The 23,924-nt window shown below is 34.8% G+C and overlaps 2 protein-coding genes across 13 annotated transcripts in view; both read right to left on the minus strand.

The window, feature by feature from the left end:
• Positions 1-824, minus strand: part of LOC118647147 — an 18,071-nt gene extending 17,247 nt beyond the window's left edge. Inside the window, exon 1 of the mRNA XM_036291406.1 lies at positions 1-824. Coding sequence (XP_036147299.1) covers positions 1-778 — 778 coding nt within the window. The 5' untranslated portion in view covers positions 779-824.
• Positions 1-23,924, minus strand: part of LOC105831069 (cubilin) — a 644,426-nt gene that overhangs the window by 516,864 nt on the left and 103,638 nt on the right. The window lies entirely within an intron of this gene.

Consider the following 23,924-nt stretch of genomic DNA (forward strand, 5'->3'; position numbering starts at 1 on the left):
TTTTTATTTTTGGCTTCTTTGGTAGTGATTCTGTAACATTATAATTGTCACCTAGTTTAGACTGTACTACATCTTTTAATTTATCTATTTCTTCTCCGGTCTCACATACTAGAATTACTGTTCCTTCTCTTCCTTTTCGTACCTTTGTTATCCCCATTGGCATATTCTTAATATCAACTTTTTCTTTTATTATCTTTTTAGTGGTCTCACTTTCTTGCTGAGTCTTCGGTTTGATGATTATGATGTTTTCCTTCTTTTTCTTTATTGCCTCACTGTAACTGCCGCGCACATTTTCCGCTGACGCCTGCATTCCTCCTCGTATTATTTTTCGTAGGTCTTCCATTTCTTGTTTAATAGCTTTTATTTTCTCTTGCACTGTTTCCTTAATCAGCATTTTTATTTCTCGTTTGCATGCCATTTCATCTTTCATCTCTCTCATAGGTCTTACTAGCCAATCAGTTTTCGAATCCATGCCCACGTTGACTCCTATCGCTTTGCTACCGCCACTTCCCGTCGATCCCGTAGAACTTAGTCTTTCTCTTTCGCTTCCCGTCTGTATTGGTGTTTTTTTCACATCTATATCTTTTTCACTGTCTACTGTGAACTTCTCATATGGGCCAGGACAAGACACATATTCTCGATTTCTGTCATACACCTTATGTTTACTTGCACATCCAGGATGGAAGAAAAGTTTGACACATGACTTACATGTCACGACCTGACTTTTTATTTCCTTCTTACATGCGGCACATCTATATTCCGCATATTCATCGACCATATTAGTAGGTATCGGCTGATGCCGATCCTATCGATACGGGCGCCCACTCACGGTACGTAACTTTATTAATTATATCACGTCACTATAAATGTCTACCTGTCGCGACATATATGACCCGCATGGAAAATATACTGATTTTCCGCATAGATCTTACGCACTCTCGCTAGAAACTTTGGTCCATTTTGGTTCTTACGCGTATTCTTACCACGATACCTTTTTTATAATTGTTCTTTTACTTTTTAATCACTTTAAAAGTAACTGCATTGCGGAGCGATCTTTGACACGTCCATCACGGTAGAGACCGAGAGAGGGGAAGAGAGGGAGAGAGGGAGAGAGATGAGGGGGAGAGGGGAGAGAGGGGGGGAGAGGGGAGGGGGAGGGAGAGGGAGGCGGTAGAGAGAGGAGAGAGGAGGGGCGAGAGGGAGAGGAGGAGAGGATGAGAGAGGAGGGATGAAGGAGAGAGGGGGAGAGGGGCGAGTGAGTGAAGGGAGGGAGGGGGGGGGGAGGGGGAGGGAGGGGGGAGGGAGGGAGGTGAGGGCAGGGAGGGAGGTGAGGGAGGGGGGGCGGGAGGAAAGAGAGAGAGGGAGGTGAGAGAGAGAAGAGAGGGAGAGAGAGATGTACGTGAGACGACGGAGAGGGAGAGATGAGAAGGAGAAGAGAGAGAGAGAGAGAGAGAGAGAGAGAGAGACTGACTGCAATGACTGACTGACTGACTGACTGAGCGTTTATTGCAGTTCTAGGGCGAGCCCTCTAAGAACTAAGTATGAACAGAAAATTACAATATAACAGTAAAAATAGATATTAAGTATAAGTAATAAGTGTACAAAGTAACAATATAAACAAAATAACGCAAGATTATAAAAAGTAATGCAAAATAAAGAGTAACAACCCAGTAAGAAATGAGTCATCGATTCGACGTCGATTTGACGTCGAAATTGTTCATCAAAAACTGATCGAAATACTCATCGATTTCGATTCGATTATGGTCATGGTTTCGATGACTTTTTCGATGATTGTCGATGACTTTTCGATCAAATTTCGATGGCCTGTCGATAAAATTTTGATGACTTTTCGATCAAATTTCGATGATGTCGATTACATTTTGATGACCTGTCGATAAAATTTCGACGACTTTTCGATAAAATTTCGATGAATTTTTGACAAAATTTCGAGGATTTTCCATAAAATAGTATTTGTAACGAAACACAGAAAATGCAGGTTTATATAACGGCCCGAGTTGAAATTTTAGATCTACTTTCGACTTGAATTTTCTCACATCTGTAGATTCTGGAGAATCAGTACAGGTTTAAATTTATATGTAAACTTTAATCCCCCCCCCCTATTTAGCACCTCTAAATGGCAGAAATCGCACAAAATGCCATTTGTAGATTCTAAAGAGGACCTCAATAAAACCTCGTAAAATCTTCCGGATTCTTTGAATCTAACCTACCTACTTTGAATCATGCACTGAGAAAAAAATGCTAGATTTAAATAAATATTTCTTTTAATAGTACTAAGAACATTATTTTATAAAAAATCAATAATATTTATTTCAAACAAGTAAATATTTTCAAAATTATAGAAAGTATTACTCGTTTTTAATAAATATTATTGATTTTCTATAAAATTTGTTCTTAGTACTATTCAAAGAAACATTTATTTAAATCCAGCATTTTTTTTCTCTCAGTGTGCATATTATTAAGATTAATATATTCATATATTCATTATTGCTGCGTAGATTATCAGTGAATCATAATGCATTTCTCATTAAAACTGTTAACAATTTTTAATATTTAAATTATTGTATAATATTGTGTATATCAATTGGTAATATTATAAAATTCGTGAAAAAATACTTTTCTTTATAAACAATAAAATATTCTGTTAATAAGAATAAATTATATTGTCGAATGAATTTTATAATATCAATAATTCGTCTTTTGATATGTCTGTTAATAAAATCTATTGGATAACAATTGTTTAATTAAAGTTGTTTGACTGTTTCGATGTTAGTTTTATGGAAGCGTTGCTCAGATAGTCAAATTGCTTGATCTACCAAATTCACTATTGTATTAATTTTATATGTCTTCGGATGGGACGAGAAATAATTTATGTACCTGCCAGAAAACATGGGTTTTCGATACCAATTGCTTATTAAATTATTACCATCCCTAATTATTGAGACATTAAAAAAATTCAGCGAGTTGTTTTCGATTTCATAATTTTAATCTTGGATGGTACTTATTGAACGTTTCCAACATGTGATTTAGTTCAGTCAATGGAACAATAGTGAATATGTCATTTACGGTAATAAATGCAAGGTTTAAAATTTAGTTTTCTTAAGCAAGATATTTCTAAATCGTCTATAACTATATTAGCTAAAATAGGGGTGAGGGGGGACCCCATTGGACTGCCGAAGATTTGCTCATAGAATTTTCCATCGAATAAGAAACTTGTGGAGCTTAATATGACGTCAATTGCGTGTGTGAATTGTGACAAGCTTAAATTAGTGGCTTTAGATATTTTATTCCATCTTCTTTCTATGCCTTCGAGGACGAGCTTTTTAGGAATGTTAGTGAAAAGGGCATTGACATCCAGAGAGACGAGTTTCTCATCCGTTTTAATATTTTTCCCATTGATTAGTTTCACAAATGCCCAACTATCTTTGATGTTAGATTCCGGTTCATCTAAGCTTTCTTTGAGGATGTCATGCAAATATTTTGCTATGTTATACATAAGACTTCCAATAGATGAGACGATAATGCGTAGAGAAAAACCGGGTTGTGGATCTTCGGCAGTCCATAGCATCTTGGTAGATTGCTCCTGCTAGCTGATTGGTGCAATTCAAGGTTCTGTATGTGTACTCTATCAAGTCATTGTTATGCCAGAATTTGATTAAGTTATTAGCCTTGGTGGAAACACTATTGATAGGATTTCTTTATCTATTTGTACGTTTCTTGGTCGTCTAATAATTCCGTCATTTGTCTCTTGTAAGTATTAGCATCCATAATGACCGTCACGTGTCCTTTATCTGCCTTTGTGACTAAAAAATCGTCATTATTCCTTAGAAACTTTTTACATTTTTTAAAGTCTCCAAGGATACGACTTTCTAAGTAATTGTGATGTACGCTGGAATCCAAAAGTCTATTAAGAGAATTAACCACCATTGGTCGTATAACCTCCGCAGCTTTGTCAGAAAATTTATAGTATAAAGATTCAAAATTCTTGATTACACCAAGGGCAACCCCCAATCTGTCTTTTTTTTTTTTATCGTGTTGGTTGATAGGTAAACCGAACTTGTCGCCTAGACTTAATATTTTGTTGGCGTTATCCAGTATTGCTTATATTCATGACCCATTTAATTGTATTATTATTCAAAAACATATCAAGTGTTTTGTTTTGTTGTTCGTATAAATTCTTAAATTTCTTGATGTGTTTTATTTTAATTTTATAATTAAAGTAATTGAATTTATTCTCTTGTTAAAGTTAAAAAATTCAGTCAGTAAGTTGTCATGTAGATAGTTCTCTAATTGTTGTACTCTAAATGTAATTTTAGTTTTACTTGAAAAGAGTCAGAAATTGTCTGGCCGAAACGTTGTGATCTAATTAATAAAGTATTGCCAGAGTAGTCATTATCCAAGTGGTTTTTTATTGTGGTTATAACAAAAGTTTTTGCGCTCATTCACGAAAAATCCTATTTCCACGCTTTTCAGCTCATGGACTCTTGATCCGTTAACTTTCCTCAGTAGCTTGCAGATTAAAGAAGCAAATTATACCAAGATACGTATGATCCAATATCTCGTCGCCAGTGTAAGTATAAATGTAAGTGATAGTGCAAGTTTTATGTGCGGTAAAGTGGTAAAAAAAAAATAATAATATTTTTATGTTTTTAGTACGTGTACGTAGACCACCGATACTGCGCGTCACATATTATGACGAATGCATGTTAAATTCCTGCCACCGCATCTACAGCCATCTCTCTAGGAAGAGAAGGATTAGTGTCCGTGCGCGGACCTGTTGGCGATTAAGTAAGTTTATTTAGATAAATATATATCTAAATATATATCTAAAAAAAATAGGGAACACTTTTTGTATACCGAAAATTTAGGCTATTTTCAAACTGCTACAACTCAGCGAAAAAACATCGTAGAAACAAAATCCAAAAAGCGTTTTAAAGCTTAAAATTTCTTTTTTTAAACGCTTTTCGGCGATTTTAATTATCCTTTTTTTCACCAACGTGGCACAATGATGAAGCTTGACCCGTTAAAATGAAAATTTTAAATGCGAATTTGCTGCGCTGCATTTCGTGTGAAAAAAATCATAGAGTATTTTTATTACTTGCATCTTAGAGCGGGATCTTTTCCCTTTATTTTGAGTTGTTGTTTATTGCTATGCAATTTTTTTTGACTGAGTTATTGAAATTTTAAGAAAAAATGGTTATTTTGACTTTCATCGCTTGTTACTCGTAAACAAATCAACGTACAGCGCTCAGCAAAAAGCATTGAAAAGATGAAAGTTTGCACTTTTAAATGCTGTTATTAATTTTTTCACAGATTTACTTTTTCTAACAATAAATCGCGTTCAAAGTTTACATAAAAAATCGCATATTTTACGGTTTTTATTTAGTTCAAGGTATTGTTGTGAAGAAAGATCCAATCACATCGCTAAAGCAAAGTTTTATAGGACGATTACTTTCCAGTAATAAACACTAACGTTCATGGAATAAAACATTTTTATTCCACGTGTTTATCATTCTTGAAAATGCTGAAATTGCTTACAACAATTTTTTTACACCCTTTTGACCAAGTTACAAAGTCAACCTTACATTTCTTTAGAAATGACGCTTACCACTGGCATTAGCGTTATCCAATGTGCACCACGTGGAAGATGCCGGTCGGATTGTGCTCATCGAGCTCGCGCGCGGGTGCGTGTGTATGTGTTTCACAGCAAAGGTAAGGACTTTGCGGTTCACGCGCGCGCTCGCGGCTGTTCCTTGCGACTTCTTAAATGTCGTTTTATGTTGTTTCAAATCCGCTCAAATGTCTACGCGGCATTTTGAAAATTTTGTATACAAGCTCAATACTCTGCGAGAATCGTCTGTGTGTTAAACATTTGTTTTAAAGCTTCTATACATAAACATTACATGTAAACATTACGAGCACGCACCTACTCACATATATACCGTAATGTTTACAAGTAATGTTTACGTACAAAGAGACTTTGAAATAAATGTTCAGTACACAGACGACTTTCGTAGTGTATTGAGCTCGTATACGAAATTTTCAAAATGCCGCGTAGACATTTGCCTGCAACAGAAGTTACACAAATAATTGCACTTCTTGAAGAAGGTTTACGCGTGCGTCATGTAGTGCATCATGTTTGTGTGTCTATCTCTGTAGTGAGTAGTTTCATCACATCTTAATTTTGTGTTTATGCAGGACAACGCTCGTCCTCATACGGCCAATGTAACTAGACGCTTTTTCGATCTTGTCTAACAATAGTTATTCAACCATGACCACTGCCTTCACGTCTCGTATAACGTCCTGTCTCTTGATATCGTGACCAAACTCTACTCACTACAGAGATAGACACACTAACATGATGCACTACATGACGCACGCGAAAACCTTCTTTAAGAAGTGCAATTATTTGTGTAACTTCTGTTGCAGGCAAATGTCTACGCGGCATTTTGAAAATTTCGTATACGAGCTCAATACGCTACAAGAGTCGTCTGTGTACTGAACATTTATTTCAAAGTCTCTTTGTACGTAAACATTACTTGTAAACATTACGGTATGTATGTGAGTAGGTGCGTACTCGTAATGTTTACATGTAATGTTTATGTATAGAAGCTTTAAAACAAATGTTTAACACACAGACGATTCTCGCAGAGTATTGAGCTTGTATACGAAATTTTCAAAATGCCGCGTAGACATTTGAACGCATTTGAAACAACATAAAATGACATTTAAGAAGTCGCAAGGAACAGCCGCGAGCGTACTGTTCCGTGTGAGATGCACGTAATGTGAGAGATGGATCGCACTGGTATTTTAAAGTGTTTATTCTAACGTTTTACAGACTTTCATCTAACTTCTAGTGGTTTAGTACAGAGACTGACTCTAATCATCGAGAGGGATCCTTATATTAAAGTCGGAATAAGTTAGCATTGTCCAATCATAGGAAGTGCTCGTAAGGCGGAAATAGCTATTGGTTGATTTCTTAAAAAGGAGAGAATTTGATAATTGATATCTATGTCATAAAGAATAGTTTGGGTGGGATGCAGGATGTTTACAGGACGAGGAATCAGACAAATATTAAGTTTAAAAAGACCGTAGATAGAAAAGGTTATCAATAAGTAAGGATCTGGTATGATATATCGGGATAGTTTTAAGACATAGTTTGTACAGGGTGATTAGATAGAAATATTTTAAAGAAGAGAATTTTTATCGTGTCTAGGCACGTAACACCTTCCCCCTTAAATTAAAATCCTTCTTGATTTGACAAATTTTTATAATCTAGCGATATTACGATTACGGTGACATGATAACTTAATCTAATGTTCATGCATAATGCAGTTACACGATTTTAGATTGATACATAAATGAAATTAAAATTGAAACCTTAAGACTAATATATGGTCTTACATACTAAAATCGCACGTAATAAAATTACACTAAATTTGTAAGTCGGCTATTACGGGAACGAGATCGACACCTTCCACTATTCTTTTCACATTTTTCAGTTTCGTCGTTCTGGAAAAGTTCATCTGCCGTAGGTACTGCGGTGAAAGTCACTACATGTCGCGGGTCATTATGACGAGTTGTAACATTATTGTTGAAGCATTTATAAAAATACTGAACGCATCCTTCTTTTGGTACGCAACATAGTTTAAAAATGTCGATACATTTTGTTATTATTGAACATTTCGCAATTATATATAAAATTACTAGGCTTGCAATGGTATATATTACATAGTAAAACCATCCTATAACTTTATGGTACAGAGTTTGAGTACGATGATGTTTGCCTAACTCTTCTGCTTCTTTATAAATTTCATCTAGAGCGGAGCTTGCGATTTTTAACACTTGCATGTCTAAATTAGGAATTTTACCAATATTTAGTAAGTAAATATCTGAAATATTTATGTTATGTTTCTTGAGATCTTCGCATAATTTACTAGTATTTAATTTAACATCAGGAATATAATCCTTTTCGATAGTATTTATAGCGCCTATGATTTGACTGCGTAACAATGCATTATCGGAAATAGCATCACAATCTGCGGAAAGCTTAATAAGTCCGGTTGAAAATAATTGTGTTTGTCGCGGCTTATTGTCTTTACATAAGATATGAAGAGTTTCGTTACGAGGAGCTGTGTATATCCAAGAATTTGTAGTTTTTAATTGATACCACACTGTGTTGTGAATTTTCATAACTCGAATATTACATTCTTTTAATATGCTCTCTAATCTGGCTGACTTCAATAATTCTGATTTACAATTATGAATCACTGAGACTTCCCATACAGCACAAAGCTCCGATTAAGCTCCCAGGGAGTTCATTTTGCTGAGCTCTCGAGGAGCTTACAAAATTCGACAAAACAAGCTCCCAGGGAGTTCGTTTTGCTGAGTTTCCGAGAACCTTACAAAATTTGACAAAACAAGCTACCAGAGAGTTTATTTTGCTGAGCTCCCGAGAAGCTTACAAAATTCGACAAAACAAGCTTCCAGGGAGTTCGTTTTATTGAGTTTCCGAGAACCTTACAAAATTCGTCAAAACAAGCTCCCAGGGAGTTCGTTTTGTTGAGTTTCCGAGAAACTTACAAAATTTGACAAAACAAGCTCCCAGGGAGTTTATTTTGCTAAGCTCCCGGGAAGCTTACAAAATTCGACAAAACAAGCTCCCAAGGAGTTCATTTTGCTGAACTCCCGAGAAGCTTACAAAATTTGACGAAACAAGTTCCCAGGGAGTTTGTTTTGCTGAGTTTCCGAGAACCTTACAAAATTCGACAAAACAAGCTCCCAGGGAGTTCATTTTGCTGAGCTCCCAGGGAGCTTACAAAATTCGACAAAACAAGCTCCCAGGGAGTTCATTTTGCTGAGCTCCCGAGAAGTTTATAAAATTCGACAAAACAACCTCCCAGGGAATTCGTTTTGCTGAGTTTTCAAGAAGTTTACAAAATTTGACAAAACAAACTCCCAGAGATTGAACATATCGGGTAAATTAATGTACTGCATGTATAGTCATATAGCCGCGAGTAGTTCGCAAGATCGCCACTAGGCGAAGGTACGGCGCTCCTCCTTCTCGTGAGAAAATTTACTCCAAAAGGCTTATAAAAGAAAACCATCACTCACAGCTTACCTAGCAGTTAGTACTTCACTAGCAGCAAAGTGTAATATATATTGTTTTTGTTACACGAAGAGAGTTCGTGGGCCTTCGCAACTCAGAGAGAGCTTCCGAAAATTGAGAAAATATAAAAATAAAATTTTTTTCGGCAGCTCCTATGTCCGCTTTTGAGAACTCCCTGAGAGCTTTATTTAAGCTCGCAGGGAGTTCAGAAATAATGTTTTAAGAACTCCCTGTGAGCTTCAAAATAATTCCCGTGAAGCTTCTATATAAGCTCTCATAGCTTCATCTAAGCTCTCAGGGAGCTCCCAAAAGCGGACATAAGAGCTCCCGGGAAGCTTATATAGAAATTTCCCGAGAATTATTTTGAAGCTCGCAGGGAACTCTTAAAACAATTTCTGAACTCCTTGCAAGCTTAGATGAAGCTCTCAGGAAGTTGTATAAAAGCTTTCCGGGAATTATTTTGAAGCTTGCAGGGAGTTCTTAAAACATGATTTATAAACTCCCTGCGAGCTCAAATGAAGCTCTCAAGGAGCTCTCAAAAGCGGACATAGCCGCTCCCAGGGAGCTCCGTGCGAATTTTTTGGAAGCTTAAATGAAGCTTATGAAAAATTTTGGGAGCTCCTCGGGAGCTCCCCGTGCTGTATGGGTTGGTACAGCAAATCCGTTTGTTTACAAGTCATTACGTTATTAATCTTTTTACATTTATCTATATCGCGTTCTGTTAAATGAGTATATAATTGTTTATCAGATCTAATACCTAAATAAGTATATATGGGGTTTATGAATGCCCCTCTCGCCCTGCTTGATTGGTAACGGAATCACATGATATAAAATAAAGTTGTTTTGTTCGGTTAGAGGTATTTCGATAACATAAATTAATCGGTGATTCTTATAAAATATGTTTATATTGCTAACGTCTATTAGATTAGTAAATAGATCAGGTTCCAAAGGTACGGGTAACTGTTTATCATTTACTGCGTAATGGGTCTCTTTTAAATTATTAAACAATTCTTTGGGTGCAAGAATTTTTGGATGAATTAACCCTCGACGTGCTAATAAAATAGCATCGGTTAATATTTCTAATTCTAATTCATATTCAAGTAACATTTCAACATTCTATTAGATATGAATTAGCCATAGTATTTAATTGTGCTTCATTTATTTTTTCTTCTTCTTTTAATATAAGTTTGTGAAGTTCTCCTATATTAAAATCTACTTCTTTAAATTTTTGGTTATTTTCCGCAAAGGCATTTGAAAAATGACCTATGGTTGCTTGAATAATACTTATTTGTTTTTTATACAAGTTCGTTACTTGTTTTGAATTATTATACGCAAGGTCTATCTGTTCGTTATAATATTCAGCATCGGATGAGTCTAGTGTACCAAAAAGAATTTTCGCTATTTGACCAACAAAATCAAAAACGCCCCGTTTCCATCTATGTTCGTCTTTTATGTTATTAGATCGACCTATTAAATCGTTAATGGTTTCCCTATCAGCCTTTAGGCTTGCCAATCCCCGCTGTAAGCGTTCTAATTCTTGCAATCCTGAGCATGTTATATCATATCCGTACTTACTATAACATAAGAGGTCAATTTTACTTAAATAAAATTTTAATACTTTTTCTTTTTCTTTTAACGGTGTAAGGTTAACATAATTTATAAATTTCCAATGGTCCCTAAAAATGTGTAGGTCCGCCAAATTTTCAAAATATATCCCAGCCAATCGTTCAAGTGGTTGGTTAACGAAAGTTTCTACCAGTTCTGTATTAGTCATCCGAATCATCCTGTAACAGAAAATATGCGCGTTTTAACTTTACACTTAATGTGTAAAATTTGATTACGTCTGCCTCTTTTAATCTCATAATTGACACCGTCTATCCGACGAATATTACTTCGAATGGACCTTCATATTGATCCGTTAATTTTTTGCTACCTGTTCTAATTGTTTCATGCAATACATAAACATACTCTCTCGGATCTAATATCAAAGGTTTTACACGTTCATCGTAATATCGTTTAGGATTCCTTAGCTTTCTGAAGATTTTCCTTCGCATTTTTCTTTAAATAAGATAATCTATTAATTAAATCTTCGAGAAATTCTCTATGTGTAACTCCCTGCCGAGGTTCGACAAATGCTGAAGGTAACCGCGGTTTTCGACCGAATATTAACTCGTAAGGGGATATTTTCAAGCCCTCATGATATGAAGTATTATATGAGAACATTGCGGCGTCCAGAGATGAATCCCAATTATTCTGTTGTTGATTAATAAAAGGCTTTAAATATTCGGCTAGTACATGATGTGAGCGTTCCAAAGATCCGTTTGATTGTGGATGATAAACGCTAGTTTTAATTTGTTTTATTTGAAAAATTCTAGCAACTTCTTTTTTTAATTCTCCGGATATGTTACTACCTTGATCAGAGAGCAGTTCTGCGGGTGAACCAAAAGTGTAAATAAATTTATTGATAATTATATCGACTATTGTTGTGCTACTTGTATCTGATAATGGATATGCCGTGCAAAACTTCGTTAGCTGATCTTGCATAGTTAGTATATATTTATTTCCGTTTTTCGTTTCTGGTAGAGGTCCTACAATATCTATTGCAACTTTTTTAAAAGCTTCGCTCGGCGTATCGGTAATTAACATAGGAGCTTTCGTTTTTTCACGAACTAATTTTCGTTTTTGGCAATCGTGACAGGTTCTTACATAATTGTTAACATCTTGTTTCATGCCGTTTTATGAATAATATTGTTGTATTCGCTTTAAAGTTTTAGTGATACCTTTATGACCGCCGATTTTTGAACTATGTAATTCCTTAAGAATGTCCTGTTTCATTTTTGGATCAATAATTTCCTTGGGTGTGAACTCGAGTAAAAATACTTGTATTGGCGTATCCTTGAATAAATATTTAATCATTTGAGTTATTTTTGATTTATTAGCAATATTTCCTATTAGCGATATTTCCATAATTTATCTCCCGGCAAATGGAATACATCATTATAATTTTCAATAATAGGTAATATAGAAGATTCTTCTTCCTTATTCAAATGATTTAATCGTAGGTTTTCTTTTAATATTTTTAATCTATCCGTTAAATTACTTGAGATCACCGAATTTATTATGTATGTAGAGCTGTCCCTCGGGCTCGTGTCGATTAACACTGGCTCCACATCAATTAAAGGTGTTTCGATATTTATTTCGTCTTCTGTCGTATTGACTAAATAAGTATGTACGTTACCGTTGTTTACTTTCACAACGCTATCCATAAGAAAGACGTCCTGTGTTATTTCCTGTCGATTTATTAGTCCGTTATCAATATTACTTTGCTTAGTTTTAATTACACACGGATACATGCTTCTAGCTGGCACAGTTATTAAATTACTGTATTCCAACGAGTATACTTTATTATTCCGGATTGTAACTGTTTGTTTTTCAAAATCTATTTTCGCGTTTTCGAGGCGTAAGAAGGTTGAGCCTATTATGCCTTGTTCCTTTAGTGGAAAATTACTTGATACTACATGAAATTCGTGAGTGCCATTTTCTGAATTTAAATACTCGGTTCCAAGCGTTTGTTGTTTTTCTTCCGTAATGCCCTGTATTTCTACCTTTCTGTCTTGATATACTAAAGCGGAGTAAAGCTGCTTTTATGATATTTATATCAGCTCCCGTGTCTAACAAGAATCTGTCTGTTGGATTTCTAAGTTCGTCGAAGGGGATGGAAATCACATTTCGAGAACTTGTTCGGATTGTGTATGTTCGGATGCTGGTTCTATCAGGTGAATCGGATTTGCGCGACTGGATTGGCCTTGGCGTTGCGCGCTCTTCGCTTGGTCTTGATAGTTTAAATTAGGTTGGCTATTATTTTGACGAATATAATTATTTGATGAATTATTTGAATTGTAACGATAATTATAATTTTGTTCATTATTTGCTTGATATCTATTAGCTTGAGTATTATCATTAAATTTATTTTTCGAACTATCGAAATTTTGCACAGAATCACGTCCATTATAATGATTATTGTATTGAAAATTTTGATCTGCGTTTTTATTTTGTGTATAAAAAGCCTTTTTTCTACATTCACTTTCGGAATGGCCTATTTTCTTGCAATAATTACAAGTTACATAGCCTAGTTTATTAAAATTATTTACTCTAAATCTTTCTGCGTGATATTGTGATTTTTTAATAAATCTTATAGTCCCTTCTATTGCGTCTTCCAAAGTGTTAAATTTTTGCGCTAGAAGATGTTGTCCGACGCTTCTACGTAACCCGCCTAAAAAGTGATCTATTAATTTGTTGGTTGCGAAAACTCTTAATCCCGCTCTTGGTGCCTGGTCATATAATTAGATATTGCGATAATCATATCTGAATTTAATTTCCTAACTTTAGTGATGTATTTTTCAATAGGTTCATCTCTGTTTTGTCTAAGATTATTTATTTTTAATTCCCAATATTCAAACGTTAAGTAATTTCCAAATTCTTTTATCAATGCCTCACATAACTCTTCAAGACTTGTTATAGTATATACGGATCTAACTAACGCGGCATCGCCCGTTAATTTTGTTTGAAGGATCGCTCTAAAAAAAAATAATCTTTCTTCTGGCTCTACTAATTCTAAAACTCCTGTACAATCGGATGTAAATTGGTGAACTGGAATATTTTTACCATTAAAGATTGGCAAGAGATTTAAGCTATGGCGAACAGAAAAATAACTATTACCTGTTGAAATCGAGGATCTTCGACTTTGTTGGTCCCTATCTAAGTGACTTACGCCGTAAAAATTTATCGGTGCCGACGCTTGGTTGTTCATGATTAACGTTAAGGATGTGTGATCGGATTCAAAATTATCTACTAAACTATTTTCGCCCGAACTATCTGAATTATAATGTACGCTAGGACTTCGGTAATTCATAAAGACTTACAGTAGTAGTATAATATATAACATTGTCCGTATGGTGTTTTGATGTTGGTCCAGGATGTTGTCCGATGATTTGATGAGCCTTTTTATCTGCTAGCTGTCCACGGAGTCTCAAGAAGATACTGGATACCTCGTGCTTTTCCTCCCACTTTTCGGCTTTCGTGCTGCACCGACGTTTCAGCTCCTCTACCTTTTTCCTCGGATGCTGGACCGTAGTCCGCCAGGAGGTTTTATCGGTGAGACCAAATTGTCGAATTATGCAGATTATAGCCAATTGTCAAGGATCGTCACAGTATTTGTGAGGTTTTCTCGACTTAATCCTTTGTGTTTCGTGTCTCCTTACTTTGCGCCTTCCTCAAACTCTTATGCTTGCATGAGCAATAAAACAAATGCTGATGGAGGCCTTTCTTCAGGACAACTGCCACCAAATTGTTACGTGTGAGATGCACGTAATATGAGAAATGGATCGCACTGGTATTTTAAAGTGTTTATTATAACGTTTTACAGACTTTCATCTAACTTCTAGTGGTTTAGTACAGAGACTGACTCTAATCATCAAGAGAGATCCGTATATTAAAGTCGGAATAAGTTAGCATCGTCCAATCATAGGAAGTGCTCGTAAGGCGGAAATAGCTATTGGTTGATTTCTTAAAAAGGAGAGAATTTGATAATTGATATCTATGTCATAAAAAATAGTTTGGGTGGGATGCAGGATGTTTACAGGAATCAGACAAATATTAAGTTTAAAAAGACCGTAGATAGAAAAGGTTATCAATAAGTAAGGATCTGGTATGATATATCGGGATAGTTTTAAGACACAGTTTGTACAGGGTGATTAGATAGAAATATTTTAAAGAAGAAAATTTTTATCGTGCCTAGGCACGTAACAGTACGCGTGACAAACCGCGAAGTCCTTACCTTTGCTGTGAAACACATACACACACATGCACCCGCGCGCGCGCGCGATGTACACAATCCGACCGGCATCTTCCACGTGGTGCACATTGGATAACGCTAATGCCAGTGGTAAGCATCATTTCTAAAGAAATGTAAGGTTGACTTTGTAACTTGGTCAAAAGAGTGTAAAAAAATTGTTGAAAAAACGTTGTAAGTAATTTCACCAATTTTAAGAATGATAAACACGTGGAATAAAAATGTATTATTTTACGAACGTTAGTGTTTATTACTAGGAAGTAATCGTACTATAAAACTTTGCTTTAGCAATGTGATTGGATTTTTTTTCACAACAATATCTTGAACTAAGTGAAAACCGTAAAATATTCGATTTTTTACGTAAACTTTGAACGCGATTTGTTGTTAGAAAAAGTAAATCTGTGAAAAATTTAATAACAGCATTCAAAAGTGCAAACTTTCAGCTTTCCAACGCTTTTTTGCTGAGTGCTGTACGTTGATTTGTTCACGAGTAACAAGCGATAAAAGTCCAAATGACCATTTTTTCTTAAAATTTTAATAACCCGGTCAAAAAAAATCGTACAGCAATGAACAACCAATCAAAATAAAGGAAAAAGATCCCGGTCTAAAATGCAAGTAACAAAAATACTCTATCCGGATTCGAGAGTTCATTAATATTAATAAAAAATTTTGAACGCGATATTCCCTCGATTTGAACAAACAAATATTTGAACAAACATTGAGGATGTAATAAATAATTCATATGGGATATACAGCATCGCAGATGTGTAGGATCTACGACAGTTATTTGGGATGTCACCCTTAATCGATGATAAATTAGAAATGTCTCGACTAGAAATTGGCCTGAGGTATCATGAGGACCTTATCGGGTAATTTTAAGGCTTGCCTTACTAAGGCCAACCCTTTTTATTATGTTCTTATCATTACCTAATCGGGCTAACCGTAGCACAGTCGAAAGTTAAATCATGTAATCTAATCAGGTCCTGATAAGGATTTATTGCACACGTCTTGTCAGAAAATGTTAATTACATATGCAAATTTTCATAGGGTTATATAAGCAGGCCCCGATCAGGACATGTAGTCCTGCCCTGACTTAAGATTGACTCGATATATATCATAAGGACCTTATCGGGTAATTTTAAAGCATGCCTTGATAAGGCCATCTCGATTAGGTCCTTATCATTACCTAATTGGGTTAACCGTAGCACAGTCAAAAGTAAAGTTAAATCATGTAATCTAATCAGGTCTAATGTTAAATCGCACATGTAAAAAAATTCCGTGAAAAACCGTAAATTTATATTTATTTATAAAATATTTTTTTATCTATTGAACTAATCTATACAAAATATGTATTCATAAACATCTCGAGCAGAAATTCGATCAGGTACTGAGGCACAATCAGGTGATGCACAATCAGGACCTAATCAGGTATAAATAAGGTCTGTCTAAAACGATTTTTCTGAAATCATCCTTATCACGTAATGACAGGATTCACCTGATAATAACTGCCTGATATCACCCTTATCAGGGCCTGATGTCATCCTTACTCGTGCCTGAACATGAAATGACAAGGCGCTCCTAGTAAGGACTGGCTGATATCATCCTTATCAGGACCTGTACGAATAATATTAAGGTACGCCTGATGAGGATTACCTGATGTCATTTTTACTAGCGCCTGAACATGAAATGACAAGGCGCTCCTGAAAGGATTGCCTGATATTATCCTTAGCACTAAAATAAACCAAATGTTGAATTAAATATTTTAAATTCTAATCTTATTTACAAGAGACCAAATGTTTAATCGTTACAAGAAAAAACTCCCGATATACGCACTGAGAAAAAAAATTATATCGATTTTCTGAGTGACTATCTCAATGCGTTTACTTCGTGAATGTCTGTCACCGTTAAGATTACATGTTTTGACAGTTACATTTGATTAAGGTTACTAGTGTAATATTATGGATCTATTTGATAGAAGATTAGCCAGAAAACGTGTTTTAACGCGTTTAAGAGTTCAAAAACACCGTATGCTTCGAAAAAGAAGTCGAAACGAAAATTCTGCGGAAAACAACATAACAGTGCCATCAAGTTGTACATCATCTGAAGAATCGGAATTGTTTCAAGTTGATAATTTTCAACAGCAAAATTATTTTGACAATGACATACAGATCGAGTCAGCGATTGAAGTACAAAACAATTCTCATTTGGAAAACGAGACAAATATATCATTAGATAATGATGATACCGAGGAAAGTGATATTCGAGAAGACATGTCAGAAGATGATTTGGATGTGTCAGAAAATGAGTTTGCAAATATTTCTTCAGTTTTATCAGGTTTGCCAGTCAAAGAAAAATTAAATAATATTATAAATGATCTTCGAGAATGGGCATTTCAATTTCCGCCACTTCCCCATTCTCGTTTAGATGGTTTGTTAAATATATTACGACCCATCTTACTTCAATTACCAAAAAGCTCTAAAACATTTTTACAAACTACAAGTGAAAATTATAAAATTGAGAAACTGGATGAAAATGATAATGGTTTATTTGTATATTTTGGTTTAACTTCACAGCTTGTAAAGTATCTTAATCCTGATTTACATTTAAATATAATAGAGTTGGTTATAAATGTAGATGGTTTGCCACTATTTGAGTCCAGTTCAACAAGTTTTTGGCCAATTTTATACAAAATTTTTTATCAACCCGATGTTTATAAACCATATCCAGTTGCAATTTATTGTGGAAATCATAAACCACAAAATATCCAAAAATATTTTGAAAAGTTTGTTGAGGAAATCAATCTGCTCCAATCTGAAGGAGTAAATGTAAATAATAAAGTATTTCAAGTTCGTATTAAAGCTTTTATTTGTGATAGGCCAGCTCGTTCATTTGTAAAATGTATAAAAAATCATAACGGATTTTGGGCATGTGAACGTTGTTTAATACGTGGCGAACGGTATAAAAATCGCACAATTTACCCAGAGGGTAATTATGAAATAAGAACGGATCGTTCCTTCAGAGAACAAGTAAATAGAGAACATCACAATGGAATATCTCCTTTAATTAATATTTACCCACCAATTGACATGATAAACAGTTTTCCACTTGATGCAATGCATCTCCTGTATTTAGGAGTTATGAAAAAGCTATTAGAATGCTGGCTCGAAGGTACAGAGGACAAACGATATATTAAAAAATTATCGTACAATTCAAAAACACAATTATCTTCTCTGTTAATAAAAATTCAACAATACATCCTAGAAGAATTCCAAAGAACAACTCGATCTCTTTCAGAATTTAAAAAATTTAAGGCTACTGAATATCATTTCCTTTTATTGTATATTGGACCAATCTTTTTTTTTTAATTTTACCGAAAGATATATATAAACATTTTATGATTCTTCACGCTGCTATTCGAATTTTGTCGGGAAAAGACATAGCATTAAAATACTATACGCATGCCCGAAACTTATTAAAAAAATTTGTACATCTCACAGCAAAATTTTATGGAAAGGAATTTTTAATTGGCAACATCCACAATCTATTGCACATTGCGGATGATAAATTATTTATGCAATGTCCTCTATCTGACATTACATCATTTTCATTCGAAAATGCATTAGGAAAAATGAAGAAATTATTATGTAATGGCAATAAACCTTTATCGCAAATATGCCGTCGTTACAATAAAATATCTGGTATTCATCAAGCACAATCAAATGTATCATCTGAAATTAAAGTTCTTAACAAATCAAGCTGTCAAAATTCAGGAAAAATAAATATTAAAAAATTAAAATATAAAGATGTGCTCTTAACAACAAAATCACCTAATAACACAGTTTTACTTTTTAATGGTAGTATAATGCAAATTAATAATATTTATTTTTCGGAGAATCAAACGGATATGGAACACATAGAGATTTGTGGTGATATTAAAAAAAAAAAATCTATGTATGTAATCATCCATGTGATTCAAAATATTTATCAGCGTGGTCTGTAACGAAAAGGTATGGAAGGATTGGCACATATAAAGTAAATGAAATACAGAAAAAAATGATAAATATAAATCTCATTGTCAGTGTAGTCGAGAAAGAAAAAATTTATGTATTAGCATTATTACATATGTAAAGAAACAAGTTAAACAATTAAGTTAAATTTACAATTTAAACATTTTGCTTCATAGACTTGAGCGCTCGGCATATATTTCCTTAACAACCACATGTTTATAAAAACGTATTTTTATATATATCATGCCACGTCTGTCGCATTGTAAATAACATAATAGAATATTATAAATTCTTACATTTTTGCATTCTTTCAAGGTAAGTGTTAATTAAAATTTTAAAAAATTGTTTATATTATTTTATTTCCCATAAAAAATTCATGAGTTATATAAAAATATTTTTACAATTGCAGATGAGTAATGATTATAAATACAGATTAATTGAATTTAAAGGCATAAGAAATAATACTAAAAGTGTTGACATTGTGCCAAAGGAATGGATTATGTGAAATAATAAAAAAAATTAATATTTCTGTCATTTTATGCCACGGCCTTATAATAAGGAAAGAATAACTAAATTAAGAAATTTAGTAGTAAATTGTCAATCACCGGAATATTCATAGCCGAAATATATTGTGCAGTCACGCGGAAAAGCAAGTAAATTTAAAAAAAATTTTAATGTTTATACCACACATACCGCACGCACGCACGCACACACACACACACAACTTTGAATCATATTTTTATTTATACACTGAGAAAAAAATAAGTAAAATAGCAACATTTTTTTCCAAATAATTGTTATATAAAAAAACGGAGATAATAATTGTTTTACAACTCAAATAAATTTAACAAATCATAAAAAACGCTTGTAGAATGAATGCTGGTTGGATTACGTTTATTAAATGTACGTTTATTATATAGGAACGTATTTTGAAGCAGAGGAAAAATTAAAAAAATTAAATCTCCAGCAATACGTCCTTACAATGGACAGTGAGTTAGATGTTGGGAGTAAATCGAGAATCAATTTCGAACAAATAAAATCTAAAAAAATAACTGATGAAAATCAACAATTGTTTTCGAAAGAAATTCATGATAAATCCTTTGTTTTTCAAGAAAATGTGTCCGAATCATCAGACGATTTAGAAAAAGCTAATAATTTATCCCAAAATTTAAATAAAAAACGTTCAATGGATATAACATTGCCAACTTCAAAAAGATTAAAATGTATAAAAAATAATTGGGAGCATAAAGGTAACTAGATGATTAATTGAAAATTAATTAGATAATTATTATTATTATTATTCTTTTATTTTGTTTGATTTGTACAATCTTTACAAAAGTTTGTTTTCAGAAACACTAGAGTTCGTTCTCTTCACACTATTCTCTCTCTTCCCTCTCCTTGCTTGCATTCTGTCCTCCTCTCTTCCGAGCCATTTCCGCTACACTCCTCCTCCCTCTGATCTGGCCTCTGTGTCCTTCCTCCTTGCTTCTCTCCTTAACCGTTCCAGCTGCCATAATCTGGGTCTCCTTTCTTCTATTTTTTCCATCGTCTCCTTCCAATTCTCCTGATATCCGACTCCACTTATTTCGCAATTCTCCATTATGTGCTTTATTGTCTCCTCCTCCTTTCCGCATAATCTGCATCTCCTATTTTCTTCCTTTTCCCAATATCTGTTCGCTCTTGCTTCGTTTCCCATTCTGTGCCTTGCTATTTTAATCACTTCTTTCCTACTCAGGTTGTTGTCCTCCCTCAGGTATCCCGGTGTCTCTTCCTGGTTGTTTAATATCCATCTTATCTCCTTGCAATATTTCGAGTTCATTAACTTTGTTTCACTTTCCAATCTGTTCCTTGCTCTTTCTCTTGTTATTATTTCTTTCACTACTTCCTCTCTCCCTCCTATCTGGTCTTCATATTCATTTTTCGTCCAACCTAATTCCATTAGTCTTCCACTTCTCTCTTCTTCGTGTTTTCCTTTTACATTTCTCCTCGTCCATTTCCAGCATTCTTTCAGTAAAGTTCCTTCTTCTTCTTTCTTGATCCTCTCTTCAAACTTTATTATCCTTTCTAATGCCTTCACACCCAGTTTTTCCCTTCCTGTTTCCCTTCTAATTAGATAACCTGGTGTCTCTCTATCTAGCTTTAGCGTCCATCTCAGATATCTTTCTTGCAAAGCCTCTATATCTTTCTGTTCTTTCCATCCCCATATTTCTACTCCATAGAAAACTATGCTTCTTACCATAGCCTCAAAAAGTTTCATCCTCTTCTCCCAGCTGTTTCTGAATATTCTTTCTCCGAGACTCCATACCTTTCCCATAGCTCTCTTTGTCTTTCCTATTTGTGCCTTTATGTGTTCTTCATTTCCATTATTCCTTTTCATTGTAAATCCTAGATACTTGAATGTATTCACCTCCTCTATCTCTCCTTCTCCCCATTTCCAAGTTCTTCTTTTCTCCCTTCCTCCTGCCTTCTTGAATACCATTATTTTCGATTTTTCTTTACTCAGGATCAGCTTCCTTTTCTCTACATATTTTTGTAATTTAATCATCATTTCCTTCAACACTTCTTCCTTCGTTGCCAGAAGCACTATGTCATCCGCATAGGTAATCACACTCATCCTTTTCTGACCCATCATGACTCCCGCTCCTTGTATTTTCCCTAGTTGTTCATTTAGATCTGCTAAACACAAATTGAAGATAGTGGGACTTAGTGGGCATCCTTGTCTTATTCCTTCTTCCGTCCAGAACTCACCCCCTTCCACACTACCAATCCTTATCCTGCTTTTGGTTTCTTTATATATCTCCAGGATCCTGTTTACTAACCTTCCTTTTATTCCTTTTTTCTCTATCATCCTTTTTATTTCCTCTCTTCCTAGCGTGTCAAATGCCGCCTTCAAATCCGCGAAGAATGCAAACACTTTACCTGCCTCTCTTCCTATCTCCTTCTCTATCGCCTTCTTCACTAAGTATATTGCATCCACTGTGCTTCTCTTTTTTCTAAAACCTTGCTGCGTTTCTTCCAGCATTTTCTCTCCTTCTAATTTCTTCTCTAATTTCCTTCTTATAATTTCTGTGTAAATCTTGTATCCTGTGTCCATCAGTGTGATTCCTCTATAGTTCTTCACCTCATCTTTTTCGCCTTTTTTAAAGATCGGTACTATATCTCCCGTTTTCCATTCCTCCGGGTAGCCATTTCCTTTCCATATTTCATTCAGGATTTTTTTCAAACTTTTTCTAAGTCCTGCTGTCGCGAACTTCCACGCTTCGTTCGGCATTCCGTCTGGTCCTGATGCTTTCTTCTTTTTTCCCTTCTTGATTGCCTCCTCTATTTCTTGTTCTGTTATGTCCTCTTCTTCCTCTTCTTTAACTTTCTCCCATTCTCTGATTCTTCTTTGTCTCTTTCCGTCCAGTACATCTCTAAAGTGTTTTTCCCATGTCTGTGTGTCTATCTTTTTACTTATCAGTTCTCTCCTTTTCCTCCTCTTGTTCACTTCCTCCCAGAACTCTTTACCTTCTTTTATTTTCCTTAATCTCGTCAGCAGTTCTTCTCCCCACACTTCCTTCTTTTTCTTCACCAATTCTTTGTATTCTTTCCTCCTCTCTATGTATTCCTTGCTTCCAATCTTGCCTTTTTTTAGCCTCCTTAGCTGTTTTTTCAGTTCTCTTTTCCTAAATTTGCATTCTTGATCGTACCATTCCTCTCCTCTTCTTGTTTTCCCCTTTATCTTTATTCTTTTCGTGACCATGCTCTTCTTAACAATCTCCTTCAACTCGCTCCATTTAATTTTCTCTCCTTTGTTCTCTAGTTTTTTCTCTAAATTTACCTGGTATCTTTTTATGCTTTCTTCATCCCACTTGTATTTGACAATCCATTCTTCTTCCTTTAATTCTTCCTCTTCCTCACTCCATCCTATTGTTATTGGGAGGTGGTCCGACTCCACTCTTTCCTCTATCTTGCATGTTTCTACCTTCTCCCATCCTTCTTCATTTGTTATTACGTAATCTATCACTGAGCACCCTCTGCTGCTGATGTACGTGAAGCTTCCTTCTTCATCTCCTTCCGTTCTCCCATTCACTATGTTTAGGCCTTTATTCTCCAGCCACTCTAGTAGTTCTTCTCCCTCTTCATTTATAACTTTGTCCTTTGAGCGTCTTCTTTTTTCCTTGTATAACTCGCATCCCATCTTTTCCCCTGTTCTTGCATTGTAGTCACCTCCAAACAAAACCATTTCACTTCTTGCCAAATCCGTCATTTCTTCCATCATTTCTCTATTTTCTTTCCTACACTCTCTCATATACGCAACTCCTACATACAGTCTTTTTCCTTTTCTTCTTACCTCTTTACCTATGAATTCTTTCCCTTTCCAACTTTTTGCATTTGTATCCTCTTTGTATATTCCTTTTCTTGTGGCCAGAATTATTCCTCCTTTTGGTCTTCCTTTTCTTGTATCTTTTCTAGCTGCTACCATTTCCACTTTAAAATCATCTTCCAGTTTTCTTCTTACGAACGCTTCCTCTTTATCCTCAAGCCATGTTTCCGTGAGTCCTATAACCTCGTATTCTTTTATGAAATTCCAAAAATCCTCTTCTTTTCCTTTAACTCCTGCCACATTCCAAAAGATTATTCTTCCTTCTCCCCTCCTTCCCGTCTGTTCTTTCCTCCTTTTTCCCTTCTCTCCTAAATCATTAAACTTCTGCTTGCTCTTTATTCCTTTACTGCCCGTCAATCCTTTAACTTCTTCTTCAATCCTTCTTGTCCCAATCCATTTTGCTTTCTCTTTTTTCTCGAAATGTCGAATCCTCTTCCAGTTCTTCCTTTGTTTCATTCCATTTATACCATTTATCTTCAATCCTTAGCTTCCAGAATTTTATCTGTACTTTTTTATTCTCCATTCTGTATCTTTTCGCATGGGCTACTATATTTTTCTGTACCTCTCTTTCTT

The sequence above is a fragment of the Monomorium pharaonis genome, chromosome 8, assembly GCF_013373865.1.
Source record: "Monomorium pharaonis isolate MP-MQ-018 chromosome 8, ASM1337386v2, whole genome shotgun sequence".
Taxonomy (NCBI): domain Eukaryota; kingdom Metazoa; phylum Arthropoda; class Insecta; order Hymenoptera; family Formicidae; genus Monomorium; species Monomorium pharaonis.